The sequence below is a fragment of the Salmo trutta genome, chromosome 12, assembly GCF_901001165.1.
Source record: "Salmo trutta chromosome 12, fSalTru1.1, whole genome shotgun sequence".
In the NCBI taxonomy this organism is placed as follows: Eukaryota; Metazoa; Chordata; class Actinopteri; order Salmoniformes; family Salmonidae; genus Salmo; species Salmo trutta.
The window spans coordinates 9,314,421-9,327,966 of NC_042968.1; the positions used below are offsets into that span (position 1 = coordinate 9,314,421).

The 13,546-nt window shown below is 39.5% G+C and overlaps 1 protein-coding gene across 1 annotated transcript; it reads left to right on the top strand.

Annotated features, from left to right (window-relative positions):
• Nucleotides 1-1,602: 1,602 nt before the first annotated feature.
• On the top strand, nucleotides 1,603-5,177 carry LOC115202887 (CD59 glycoprotein). The gene is made up of 4 exons (XM_029767044.1): nucleotides 1,603-1,688; nucleotides 3,475-3,552; nucleotides 4,048-4,149; nucleotides 4,238-5,177. Exons 2-4 carry the CDS (start codon nucleotides 3,498-3,500, stop codon nucleotides 4,435-4,437), a joined length of 357 nt encoding a protein of 118 aa, XP_029622904.1. The 5' UTR covers nucleotides 1,603-1,688; nucleotides 3,475-3,497; the 3' UTR covers nucleotides 4,438-5,177.
• Nucleotides 5,178-13,546: the final 8,369 nt, after the last annotated feature.

Sequence of the window (13,546 nt, forward strand, 5' to 3'; positions counted from 1 at the left end):
GTGAAAAACTGAGTTTAAATGTATTTGGCTAAGGTGTATGTAAACTTCCGACTTCAACTGTACGTTACTGGACATGAAAATACCCTGGCTTAGCAGAGCAAATACAGTTTTTTCAGGGAGATGTTTTATCTTTGACAATGTTGCCAGGAAAATGTGTGCTGTTATGTATGATTTTAAAATAATTTTCTCTAAATATGGAATGAAGGCGTTTGCTTTCTGTTCTTCTTGCCTATGAATGGCAAGACATTTTGTGGGTAATAACTGATTGTTTTAATCTTGTACTAAACTAAACTGCAATAATGTCTGGCTGTTTTCTATTATAATTTCAAACCTCATTTGATTTGCATGTAGGTATTTGTTCAGTATAACAGTTTTTTTTACTTCATCTGTGTTTTTGTTTTTCTATGTTTGGGGTAAATAAACACTAAATGCTGAATTTGTAAGCACATTGATTTTTTTGTTCATGAATTGTTGTGATGGATTTATTTCATTGATATCATTTATTTTTTAAGTTCAATTACCTGCGGTAACTGAGAAATAGATTCATAAGAATAAAAAGATCAGTTAGAAATTGGATGCGATCAATGTTTTAAAGACTATTTTTGAAAGAGAAAGTGTGCATAGTACATTACACAATCTCTAGAAGTCAACGTTGAAAACCAAGATGCCTATTGAAGAACATTGTACAAAATGTTAATTAATAGGCCGATCTTAGTTCAACTTTCACTTCTGCAGAGATTGTCAGGTTAAAAGCACAATTGACAAAGAAATTAATCAAATTGTTTGATTAAAACAATGCTGATCACACACAAATGGCATACTGAGACGAGCTCACAATTGTCTATTGTTTGTTTTGGAATTTGTCTTGATGTTGCCAGATATTCCTCAAGTGGCCTCTGTTGTAGCCTGACCAATGTTCCTTTGTTCAGTTGTTGAGTTGTTGGCCTACTGGTGTAAACCAATAGTCTCATTTCACCCATTCATGTCATGATAACTAATTAAAGTAGAGTGCAGTAAGTTGGTCTTTCTTATGACTAGCATTCAGTCTATGAAAACTGTATTACAGTTCTCAATGTCAATGAATATAGCCCATTCCAAGGATGCATTGTAAAACCCAGCTGTTAAATTTGTCCCTGACATTCATTTTCTGAGACAAACCGGTGTAGGCAGTTGTGGGGCAATCAGTCTACCTGAAGATAAGAGTATAGGTTCAAATAGTTGGCCATTTTGAAATGCACTTCAACCTCCAACTTGGTATGTCATGTGTCAATTAATTATTATTATTTGTATTTTTTTTAATCGAACCTTTATTTAACTAGCAAGTTCGTTAAGAACATATTCTTATTTACAATGATGACCTACACCAGCCAAACCCGGAAGACGCTGGGCCAATTGTGCGCCGCATTATGGGACTCCTAATCACGGCCAGTTGTGATATAGCCTGGATTCGAACCAGGCTGTATCGGGAATTAATCAGTCATTAAAATTACTAATGCTTCGTCATACAATATTATGAAATGTAAATTGTTGTACCCTGAATAATAATAACATCACACCTTATAATACTGAATGTACTAATAGGTTGGTGTCACCACCAAACCACGCTCTGAAGGGGAGGGGCCATGGTTGATATTTCGAGTCCTGAAGCACTTGTTTGCCATTTTGCTTTCGTTGTTCGAGCAAGCAGGGTAAGTAAAGACCTATTTCGTTAAAAATGTTAAATGTATGAACTAACGTAACTATTTCAGTTAATGTGGTGTGGTTGGCTATCTAGCATAGCTTTAGCTACTGTAGCTAACGTAACCTTAGTCCTGCCAGTTGATCAAGTCTGGGCCATCACTAGCTACTGTCTTGGTCAGGTTACTGTAAACCAAAGCCATGGCATATGCATATGGAGGGAGAAAGCTGAAAAATGGCAAAATAACGTTGGCTAAGGTGGAACACTAGTGCGAGCCCATAGCAAACGAATGGAACGTTCGCAGAGCCTGTTTTGACTGGAGTGATACTTAGAATTTCATTTCACCTAAATGGCACCAAAACATGTATCCCTTTTTATTTTACCACTACAATCTGTTCTTAGGACGAAACTAAACAATACCAAACTTGTGTAGAAAGTAAACATCCGCACCTCAATGGTGCCAAGTGTGCTTATGTCTGCATAACGGTAAGTAGTTAACAAATGGCGACTTCTGACTATTCCTGGTCTAGCGTTTGACAGCGGAATACACTGCCCAGCCTTAATTAGAGGAGATTCTCATGATTAAAATGTCAAATTTAAAAAAAGACAGACGTAGATTTCCCTATATGAAACAATCGGATGATCTGAGTTACATAAATAATTTGTTTTACATTTTAACTACAAACAACGTGGGCCACGGTGTTCAATAGAACTAATACGAGATGGCAGCGTGAAAAAGGCCTTAAAATAAGGTATGTTTTTTTTCCGTGATTATTTCAAAACTATGGCAAGTAGCTTGGACATATGGTAATATTATGAAACTGGGCTCCACGGCGGATGCAATGAACTCATTTTTATCAGGGAAAAAAAACCATTGTTAAAAATGTGTCATGTCTTTCATTAGGGAATGCGTTTGGACGTAATCTGGAAAGTGTGTCATTGGAATTGACCTAGTCATGTGACTTGCAAGTGCTCTCACGCTTGGGTGTGTTCGTAAATTCAATCTGAAGTGCCAGAGCTGGGCGTTCGTAAATTCAGAGCGTTGTCACATTGTCCATTCGTCGATTTAGAGTTTCGCCCTAGGAGCGCTCAGAACGCACACTGGACGCTCTGGCCGAGGAGTAGGGTTCTACGACCGTTCTGACCTCACAACGGCAGTCAAGCACCCGAGCTAATTGGCTAACGTTGGCTAGCTACTTCCAGACACAAATGAGAGAACACCTCACTATGACCATTTTACTCGCCCTTGCAGAGGTGGTTAGGCTGTTTTCATGTTATCGAGAGCGTTGGTGACTGCAACTTTACTGCCGGCAACAATTTAATGACGCTTATTTTTGCCGACGTTTACCGACACTGGTCATATTCAACGGTTGTTGAGCATTTGTAAATTCATCAGTTATTCTGCGCTCTGGCACATTCAGACGATCTGAATATCCCGATATGTAACTGTATAGGTTTTTACCCCCATCACTAGTTAAAGCCAGTCCTTAATTGAAACAAAGTCACCATGTCCCTGTTTTGGTAAAACGCTGAGGGATGGGCCTGGAGAAATGTAACTAATTCATAAACTGCTATCAAAATGATAGTTTTAACCATGTTTTGAGGCTATACATTAGATTAAAACAAGTTTACATTTTGGGCTTTGATGGGATACAACATTTGAAATAAGCTTATGAGGCATTTAAGTTATTCTTCAAAAATTAATGGGTATATATCATTAATTTACAAGTCCAAAAATGGATTTAGCAACTAAAGATTATAGCTTTAAATGATTGTCTTTTTTTTTTTTTATCCAGACGTGACAGCAGAAATCAATATCATGACTAATTATCCTGGGATGTGCTTAGTGTTCTGCTTTGCAATATTTGGATTGGGTAAGTAATAATTTTTCTGCCATTTAAGTTGGTTCTTTGATACTGTTGAGTCTGGTCTAGCTCTCGAGAATTGAAGGTCCTATAGCCATAGGGTTCACATTTACAATGCTCTGTCTAACTGTTAATAATCACTGCATATAATACGGTTTTGGAAACCTCACTCTACGTTCATAGCACCCAAAAATTATTTGACAAAAGATGCATTTACTGTGCGCCGTTTTAACATATTCCCTCAGAAGTGTTTAGCTCAGGAAGTGCAATGCAAACTCAGGAGGAAACAAAAGCTTCCAAAACATAAGTGGACATTTGTGGTAAAGCAGTAAGTGTATGAAGTTATTTTTGGATGATATTCAAGTTGAGTTCAAGTTTTCCGAAACTGTATCGCAATCAAGGATGGAGCATTTCACATTTAACCAAATCACAGTAGCTAATCAAAAGGGAAGTAGAATGACTTGAGTCATGTGAAGGGCTAAGTGTCTCACCTTGTTTTCTCAGGTTCTGCCATCCGCTGTTTCAAATGCAATGATTACACAGGGAGCTGCACAAATACACAGGACTGCAGTAATGATGATGCCTGCCTGAAGCTGACTGAGACAGGTGCCGTAAAATGTGTAATCTGAATCAAATTATGAAAATCCTCCCATTTCTCTGCATTACCCTGTAACTCGTATGTTATTTGGCACAGGGGGACAGACGACTCGGCAGTGCATCAAGTACTCTGACTGCGACTTTAATCGATTGGCTCAGATGTTCCCATCTGTACCAAAGTTCACCTTCGATTGTTGCACCAGGGACCTATGCAACGGAGCCACATCCATTGGCACTGGCAAGCCCTTGCTGGGCCTTCTTGCCTCATTGGCAGTGATGTGGTGGTGTATGCAGTAACCTCTCCTCACACTTAAGTCTTAGAAGCTCTAATGCTGCCATTCGACTCAACAGAAGCCACTGATGGAATGGCAAGCAGGAAGATATGGGCTAATGGCTCATGCTGAAATTCTGCTGTATTTGCCTGACTTACTGCTGCACATTTGCAATATTGAATTTGACTCTTTGCACTTAATTGGATTTTTAAAGCTTTCTATGATAACCTATTTGTTGATTACCAATGCTTTGTGCTTCAGCCCAAGGGCTGAAAATAGGAAACGTGCTCACAGATGATGAGTTTGGAAAAGGTATATCATTCAAACAATCCTATTTTGAGGCTTGTAAAATAGACTAACAATTTCCATCTAAGGGGGTTTGCTCAGAATTATGACCAAGTATTGCTCCAATGGGTTGTCTATAGTTTGCTGACCAAAGTTACTATAATGTGTTTAAATGTAAGGGATAATTTGAGAAATGTTTTTTTCTGATTGAGTGGACAAAGTATTGTATCATTAAAAATGCAAACACTGTAGAATTCATGTGGAATTTGGAACTAAATGTTGATCATTTTGGGAGACATTTGTTCACAAACAATGCCTATACTGCTTAGTGGCTTACCCTGGCACATAACATTGCTTTCCCTGTTTTATAGGTATGTTAAACCAAGCTGTCCTTTTTAAAGGGCACAGTATAGACCTATTAGGATTCAATATTTCAGTTTTTATTCTCTGGACAATAAATAAAATATTACCAAAAAGCCATATTTGTCAGAAGGCTGTTTGTGTTTTCTGTTTACCTACATGTTTTGATCCAGGAATTCATAGCATTGTTTGACCGTGGACTACACTAACTTTAATATTGATGAATGGAGTTTGTTTTATAAAAGTCCTCAGCATCTTTGGTTAGAAAGAGGAGCAAGAAGAGTAGTGCAGACTGGCATAATTACCATTATTCATTTACCTCCAGTCTAGGGTGTGACCGAAGGAATCCCTCTAGTGGTGAACTAAGTGTATTTTATAAGTGACAATGGCATGTTATTTTTCCTTTAATTAACTAGGCAAGTCAGTTAAGAACAAATTCATATTTTCAATGACGGCCTAGGAACAGTGGGTTAACTGCCTTGTTCAGGGACAGAACGACAGATTTTTTTATTGCAGTGATCTTTTACAGACTTGTCAGCTCGGGGATTCAATCTTACAACCGTCCGGTTACTAGTACAACGCTCTAACCACTAGGCTACCTGCCACCCCAGCTGTTCTTGATTGTGATTGGAAATGTGTTTCCAAATGTATGCCAATATGTCAGTAAAATTGTTGATTATAGAATTTTATGAACAAGGCAGGATCAACATGTTTTGAATACTCTCCATTACTTTTAGTATGTTAAGAGTTAAACTCTGAGCAAACATTGAGAAAAGCATCATACAGAACATTTGCAGAGTGATTTGTTATCTGATCTCCTAAAATGTCTGCCATATTAAGAGAGACAAAGACAAAGCAAAAAAACACTCACTTACTCATACCTGCATTTTATATATATATATACACACACACACACACACACACTGAGGGAAAAAAGTATTTGATCCCCTGCTCATTTTGTACGTTTGCCCACTGACAAAGAAATGATCGGTCTATAACTTTAATGGTAGGTTTATTTGAACAGTGAGAGACAGAATAACAAAAAAATCCAGAAAAACTAATGTCAAAAATGTTATAAAATGATTTGCATTTTAATGAGGGAAATAAGTATTTGACCCCTCTGCAAAACATGACTTGGTGGCAAAACCCTTGTTGGCAATCACAGAGGTCAGATGTTTCTTGTAGTTGGCCACCAGGAGGGATTTTGTCCCACTCCTCTTTGCAGATCTTCTCCAAGTCATTAGGATTTCGATGCTGACGTTTGGCAACTTGAACCTTCAGCTCCCTCCACAGATTTTCTATGGGATTAAGGTCTGGAGACTGGCTAGGCCACTCCAGGACCTTCATGTGCTTCTTCTTGAGCCACTCCTTTGTTGCCTTGGCCGTGTGTTTTGGGTCATTGTCATGCTGGAATACCCATCCACGACCCATTTTCAATGCCCTGGCTGAGGGAGGGAGGTTCTCACCCAAGATTTGACGGTACATGGCCCTGTCCATCGTCCCTTTGATGCGGTGAAGTTGTCCTGTCCCCTTAGCAAAAAAACCACCCCCAAAGCATAATGTTTCCACCTCCATGTTTGACGGTGGGGATGGTGCTCTTGGGGTCATAGGCAGCATTCCTCCTCCAAACACGGCGAGTTGAGTTGATGCCAAAGAGCTTCATTTTGGTCTCATCTGACCGCAACACTTTCACCCAGTTGTCCTCTGAATCATTCAGATGTTCATACGCAAACTTCAGACGGGCATGTATATGTGCTTTCTTGAGCAGGGAGACCTTGCGGGCGCTGCAGGATTTCAGTCCTTCACGGCATAGTGTGTTACCAATTGTTTTCTGGGTGACTATGGTCCCAGCTGCCTTGAGATCATTGACAAGATCCTCCCGTGTAGTTCTGGGCTGATTCCTCACCGTTCTCATGATCATTGCAACTCCACGAGGTGAGATCTTGCATGGAGCCCCAGGCCGAGGGAGATTGTCAGTTCTTTTGTGTTTCTTCCATTTGCGAATAATCGCACCAACTGTTGTCACCTTCTCACCAAGCTGCTTGGTGATGGTCTTATAGCCCATTCCAGCCTTGTGTAGGTCTACAATCTTGTCCCTGACATCCTTGGAAAGCTCTTTGGTCTTGGCCATGGTGGAGAGTTTGGAATCTGATTGATTGATTGCTTCTGTGGACAGCTGTCTTTTATACAGGTAACAAGCTGAGATTAGGAGCACTCCCTTTAAGAGTGTGCTCCTAATCTCAGCTCGTTACCTGTATAAAAAACACCTGGGAGCTAGAAATCTTTCTGATTGAGAGGGGGTCAAATACTTATTTCCCTCATTAAAATACAAATCAATTTATAACATCTTTTGTTGTTATTCTGTCTCTCACTGTACAAATAAACCTACCATTAAAATTATAGACTGATCATTTCTTTGTCAGTTAGCAAACGTACAAAATCAGCAGGGGATCAAATACTTTTCCCCCCCTCACTATATATATACACACATACATACATTTACATTTGACATTTTAGTCATTTAGCAGACGCTCTTATTCAGAGCGACTTACAGTAGTGAACGCATACATTTCATTCATTTTTTTTTCTCCGTACTGCTTCCCCGTGGGAATCGAACCCACAACCCTGGCGTTGCAAACACCATGCTCTACCAACTGAGCCACACTAGAGGTTGACCGATTAATCGGAACGGCCAATTAATTAGGGCCGATTTCAAGGTTTCATAACAATCGTAAATCGGTATTTTTGGATGCCGATTTGGACGATTCTTTTTTTTTTTTAGACCTTTATTTAACTAGGCAAGTTAGTTAAGAACACATTCTTACTTTCAATGACGACCTAGGAACGGTGGGTTAACTACCTTGTTCAGGGTCAAAATGACAGATTTTTACCTTGTCAGCTCGGGGATTCAATCTTGCAACCTTACGGTTAACTAGTCCAACGCTCTAACCACCTGCTTTACATTGCACTCCACGAGGAGCCTGCCTGTTATGCGAATGCAGTAAGAAGCCAAGGTGAGTTGCTAGCTAGCATTAAACTTATCTTATAAAAAACAATCAATCATAATCACTAGTTAACTACACATGATTGATGATATTACTAGTTTATCTAGCCTGTCCTGCGTTGCATATAATCGCTTAGGTACACGTTGCTCCAACCATAAACATCAATGCCTTTCTTAAAATCAATACACATAAGTATATATTTTTAAACCTGCATATTTAGCTAAAAGAAATCCAGGTTAGCAGGCAATATTAACCAGGTGGTAATTGTGTCATTTTGCGTTCATTGCACGCAGTCAGGGTATATGCAACAGTTTGGGCCGCCTGGCTCGTTGTGAACTAATTTGCCAGAATTTTACGTAATTATGACATAACATTGAAGGTTGTTCAATGTAAACAGGAATATTTAGACTTAGGGATGCCACCAGTTAGATAAAATACGGAACGGTTCCGTATTGCACTGACAGGAAAAAAGTTTTGTTTTCGAGATGATAGTTTCCGGATTCTACCATATTAATGACCCAAGGCTCGTATTTCTATGTGTTATTATGTTATAATTAAGTCTATGATTTGATATAGCAGTCTGACTGAGCGGTGGTAGGCAGAGCAGGCTCGTAAGCGTTCATTCAAACAGCACTTTTGTGCGTTTGCTAGCAGCCCTTCGCAATGCATTGCGCTGTTTATGACTTCAAGCCTATCAACTCCCAAGATTCGGCTGGTGTAACCGATGTGAAATGGCTAGCTAGTTAGCCGGGTGCACGCTAATAGCGTTTCGAACGTCACTCGCTCTGAGACTTGGAGTAGTTGTTCCCCTTGCTCTACATGGGTAACGCTGCTTCCAGGGTGGCTGTTGTCGATGTGTTCCTGGTTCGAGGCCAGGTAGGAGCGAGGAGAGGGACGGAAGCTATACTGCTACACTGGTAATACTAAAGTGCCTATAAGAACATCCAATAGTCAAAGGTATATGAAATACAAATCGTATAGAGAGAAATAGTCCTAGAAAAAAATAAAGGGAACACTTAAACAACACAATGTAACTCCAAGTCAATCACACTTCTGTGAAATCAAACTGTCCACTTAGGAAGCAACACTGATTGACAATACATTTCACATGCTGTTTTGCAAATGGAATAGACAACAGGCGCTTTTTTCATCCCATCCCCATCATTGCGTCTCTCAATACATACATTTTAAACAAACATACAAACAGAAATTAAACAAAAAAGCTCAGTTTGAACCAGTTTAAACCATGGAACGTAGTGTAATTCTGAAATACATAGATCACCACCATTCTAAGAGAATCCTTGCAGCATATAATAGCTGATACCTCAGGTTCTAGATCATTTAGATAAGGTTCCCATATTTTGTAGAACTGATCTATTTTAGAATGCAATGTACATGTCAGATATTCCAGCGGCACCCATTCAAATAGTATCTTATGCCAATCTTTAATAGAAGGAACCTTATCACTAATCCACTGTAAGAGGATGTTTTTTCTCACTGCGAAGGTAAGGATTTTGTAAAGCCTCCCCTTACCCACAGAAGTAACATGCCTACTAGGGAGACCTTACAGTAAAGAAACTGGGTCCAATTCTAGATCAACCCCTAGGATCTTTTCAATTTCTTGCAGAACACCAGACCAGTATCTTTGTATTTTGGTACATGACCATAAACAATGTGTTAGGGTGCCTGTATCAGTTTTACATTTGAGACTGAGGAGAAGAGGAAGAGGGGCTAAAAGCATGTCTGCGATTCGGGGTTATATGCAAACTGGATTGCTCTAGTATGATTACATATAGATATTGTTTTTGCATATCTCCAAATGTCCTCCCACATCTCTTCGTCAATAGTAACAGATAATTCTCTCCCCCACACTTGTTTCACCCTCTGTGTGTCGACAGCAGAAAATGACTTTACAGCATCATAAAACAGACTTACAGACATTTTCCTTTGTGGGAAAAAAAGCATTATTTCAATGACAGACACATCAGGGTTGCCAATTAAGGTGGTGCTCTTCAAAATATAATGTCTTACTTGTAGGAAGCGGAAAAAGTCCTGCTTTGTGAGTCGGTAATTCTCAACCATCTGCTCAAATGACAATAAAATCTTGTCAGCAAACAAATAATTTAGTCTGCGTATGCCCTTATTAAGCCAAAAGTTAAAGCGAGCATCCAGCAACCCTGGACCAAAATCTGGGTTGTTAAGAATTGGAGTAAGAGCAGAGGTTACTTTGGACCTTCCCAAAAAACGTTGAACTGACCTCCATACTTTGAGTGTGTTAAGCGTAATGGGATTATTGCAGTGATCTTTTACAGACTTGAAACTTGTGAAAAATAAAAGATCCTGTAAGGGGTATTTTGAAAGAGAAGTCTCAATGTCTAACCAAATAGAGGAGTCATCATTTGTGATCCAGTCTGAAATATAACATAGGTGGGCACACCACTGATAGAGCCTGATATTGGGCAGATCCAAGCCGCCCATAGAACTTGGCAGCTGCAATATTGCCATCTTAAGTCTTGGCTTGCGTTTACTCCATATAAAGGAACTTAACCATCCATTTGCATCCTTTATTACCTTATTGGAGAGTGATACTGGGATCATTTGGATTGGGTAAAGTAGTCTAGGTAAAATGTTCATTTTCAAGATGGATATTCTACCCAACCATGAAATCGGAAGAGAGTTCCAGCGCTCCAGATCCTGTCTTATTGTATCAAACAAGGGAACAAAATTGGCTCTGTACATTTGCTGGAATTTAGGAGTTACAAATATACCCAGATACGTAAAACCTGAGGGAGACCATTTAAAAGGGAAGGGGGAGAAGTATTAGGTACAGAGTGAAGGTTACCAAGTGGCATAGCCTCTGATTTAGTTAAGTTAATCTTGTAGCCTGAGAATTCGCTGAATAATTCAATAATATTAACAAGAGATGTAATTGAAGTCTCGGGACTAGAGATGAATATCAGGACATCATCAGCATACAAGCTTATTTTATGGTGAACATCACCAATGAGCAGCCCCTGTATAGCAGGTGTTACCCTGATGGCCTCGGCCAGTGGTTCCATAGCGAGTGCAAATAGGAGAGGGGACAGAGGACAGCCCTGTCTGGTACCTCTGTGTATAGAGAAGCTATTTGACCTTAGCCCAATAGTAAGGACAGCAGCCTGAGGATCATCATATAAAACTTTCACCCATTTTATAAAGTTGTCCCCTAGACCAAATTTAGTTAGAGCAAAGAATAGGTAAGACCACTCCACACAATCAAATGCTTTCTCAGCATCTAGGGAGAGCACAAGACCATCCATAGCACTTCGTTGGTAGGCTTGAATTACATTAAGAAGCCGCCTGACATTGTTACATGACCTACGGCCCTTAATGAAGCCAGTTTGGTCTACTTTCGCAATTAGTGGCAGTGAGTCCTCTAATCTTGTGGCTAGAATTTTAGAAAGCAATTTTCTATCCACATTCAGAAGGGAAATTGGTCTGTACGAGGAACAAGACTCTGGGTATTTTCCCTTTTTGAGAATAAGTGATATGTTGGCTTCTCTCAGCGTTTGGGGGAGCTGGTCATTTGAAAATGAGTGGTTAAACATATCACGCAATGGCTCAAGGATCAGGCCATGGAACTCCTTATAGAACTCACTACAAAACCCGTCTGGTCCTGGGGCCTTACCATTTTGCAGATTCTTAATTGCAAAAATTCTCTCTTCCTCTAATAGGGGCATTAAGGAGAGACCTCTGTTCTTCGGAGATAGTAGGGAGCTCAATCTTAGAAAAGAAGTCCTTCATTAATTTGGGTGCGTCATTTGTCAGTTCTGAGGCATAAAGATTTGCATAAAATGTCTTAAATTAGTCATTTATCAATTTATTTTCATATAAATGATTGCCATCAGAATCAGTAATAGTAGCAATTGACTGTGAGTCATCTCTTTTTAGCTAGGTACAACAAGTACTTTCCTGGCTTATCGCTATGTTCATATAGCTTTTGCCTGACAAATCTAATTTTCTTTTCAGTGTCCTGTGTTAGGAGAGAGTCCAACGTTGATCTAAGGACTGATATTTCCTTTAATAGGGCAGGAGTGGGAGTTTTAATGTAGTCCTTCTCTTTAGTTCCTAATTCACTCTCTAATGTTTTTTGCTTTTCACGCTTTTTCTGCCTCTAAACCCCTGTCGTACGCTTTACAGGTTTCCCAAAGGAGCGAGGGGTTATCTGTTGATTGAGAGTTAAAGAAAAATGCTTTAAACTCTGTAATAAAATATGATGTGAATGTATGGTCTTTAAGAATGGTTGTATTCAACCTCCAATGTCTTGACTGATTGAATGCCCCGTTGAGTTTTATGTCCAGGATCACCTCCGCATGATCAGATATGACTATGCTTCCTATCCTAGCGGATAAAACAGACTGCAGCGACGTCCTGGGCATAAAAAAGTAATCTATTCTAGTCTGACATCCATGAGGTGCAGAGAAAAAAGTGAACTCTCTGTTGGAGGGATGAAAGGTTCTCCAAACATCAGAATACCCCAGATCATCACAAATAGCTTTAAGTGACTTAGCTTGAGGAGAGAGTGAAGCTATACCGCTGGGAAACTTTTCAATAAGGGGGTTCAACAAACAATTAAAATCTCCTCCAACCACTGCAGTGTCTGAGTTTAATTCTGAGAAGTCTATAAATACCTTAGTGAGGAAATCAGGGGGTTGGGCAGACGGGAAGTAAATATTCATTATGGAAATGTTCTGCCCTTGTAAAGTACCATTATTTATAACAAAACAACCAAATTTATCTTTCACACAATTCAGGTTCTTTTTGCACAAGAATTGCTACACCTCTACTTCTGGATGTAAATGATGAGGAAACACACTTGACCAAACCCCCTTGTTGCAATTTCAGATGCTCCTTATCATCCAAATGAGTTTCTTGCAACATGCAATATCAATATTTTATTTTTTCAAAAAAAAGACAGTACCTTCTTCCTTTTAATGGGGTTATGGCTCCCTCTCAGTCTGAGTTATAGCGGCAGTTACTCTAGCAAGAAAAATAATAAAATATACGAATATTACTGAACAGGAGCACGTGAGAACTCACACCACTGCTTCACGATCAGATTCAATATAAAAAAAGTGATCCAATGCTGCGGAGGAGCAGTTTACAGTTATTTACCTGAGAGAGTCAATAAACACAGCAGCCTCTTCGGGCGTGTAGAGCTTTTTTAGGCGATCCGTCGACCATAATCTTCAATGTGTCCGGCTACAGCAGTGCGTCGTCCATCTTCATTCTCGTGAGTCGAGCCTTCACCTCATCAAACGCTTTGCGTCTTCGTACAACTTTCCAATAGGAATCCGTTCAAAAAACTACGTAAATATCAAGGTTGCCAACAAACAACGCATACAAAGTCGTATAACGGTACGTTTATTCGGAAAAATGTCTCTTCATTCTGGTAGCCTCCATCATTTGTCGTTCGTTGGTTTAGTTATTATTTCCGGCATTCGC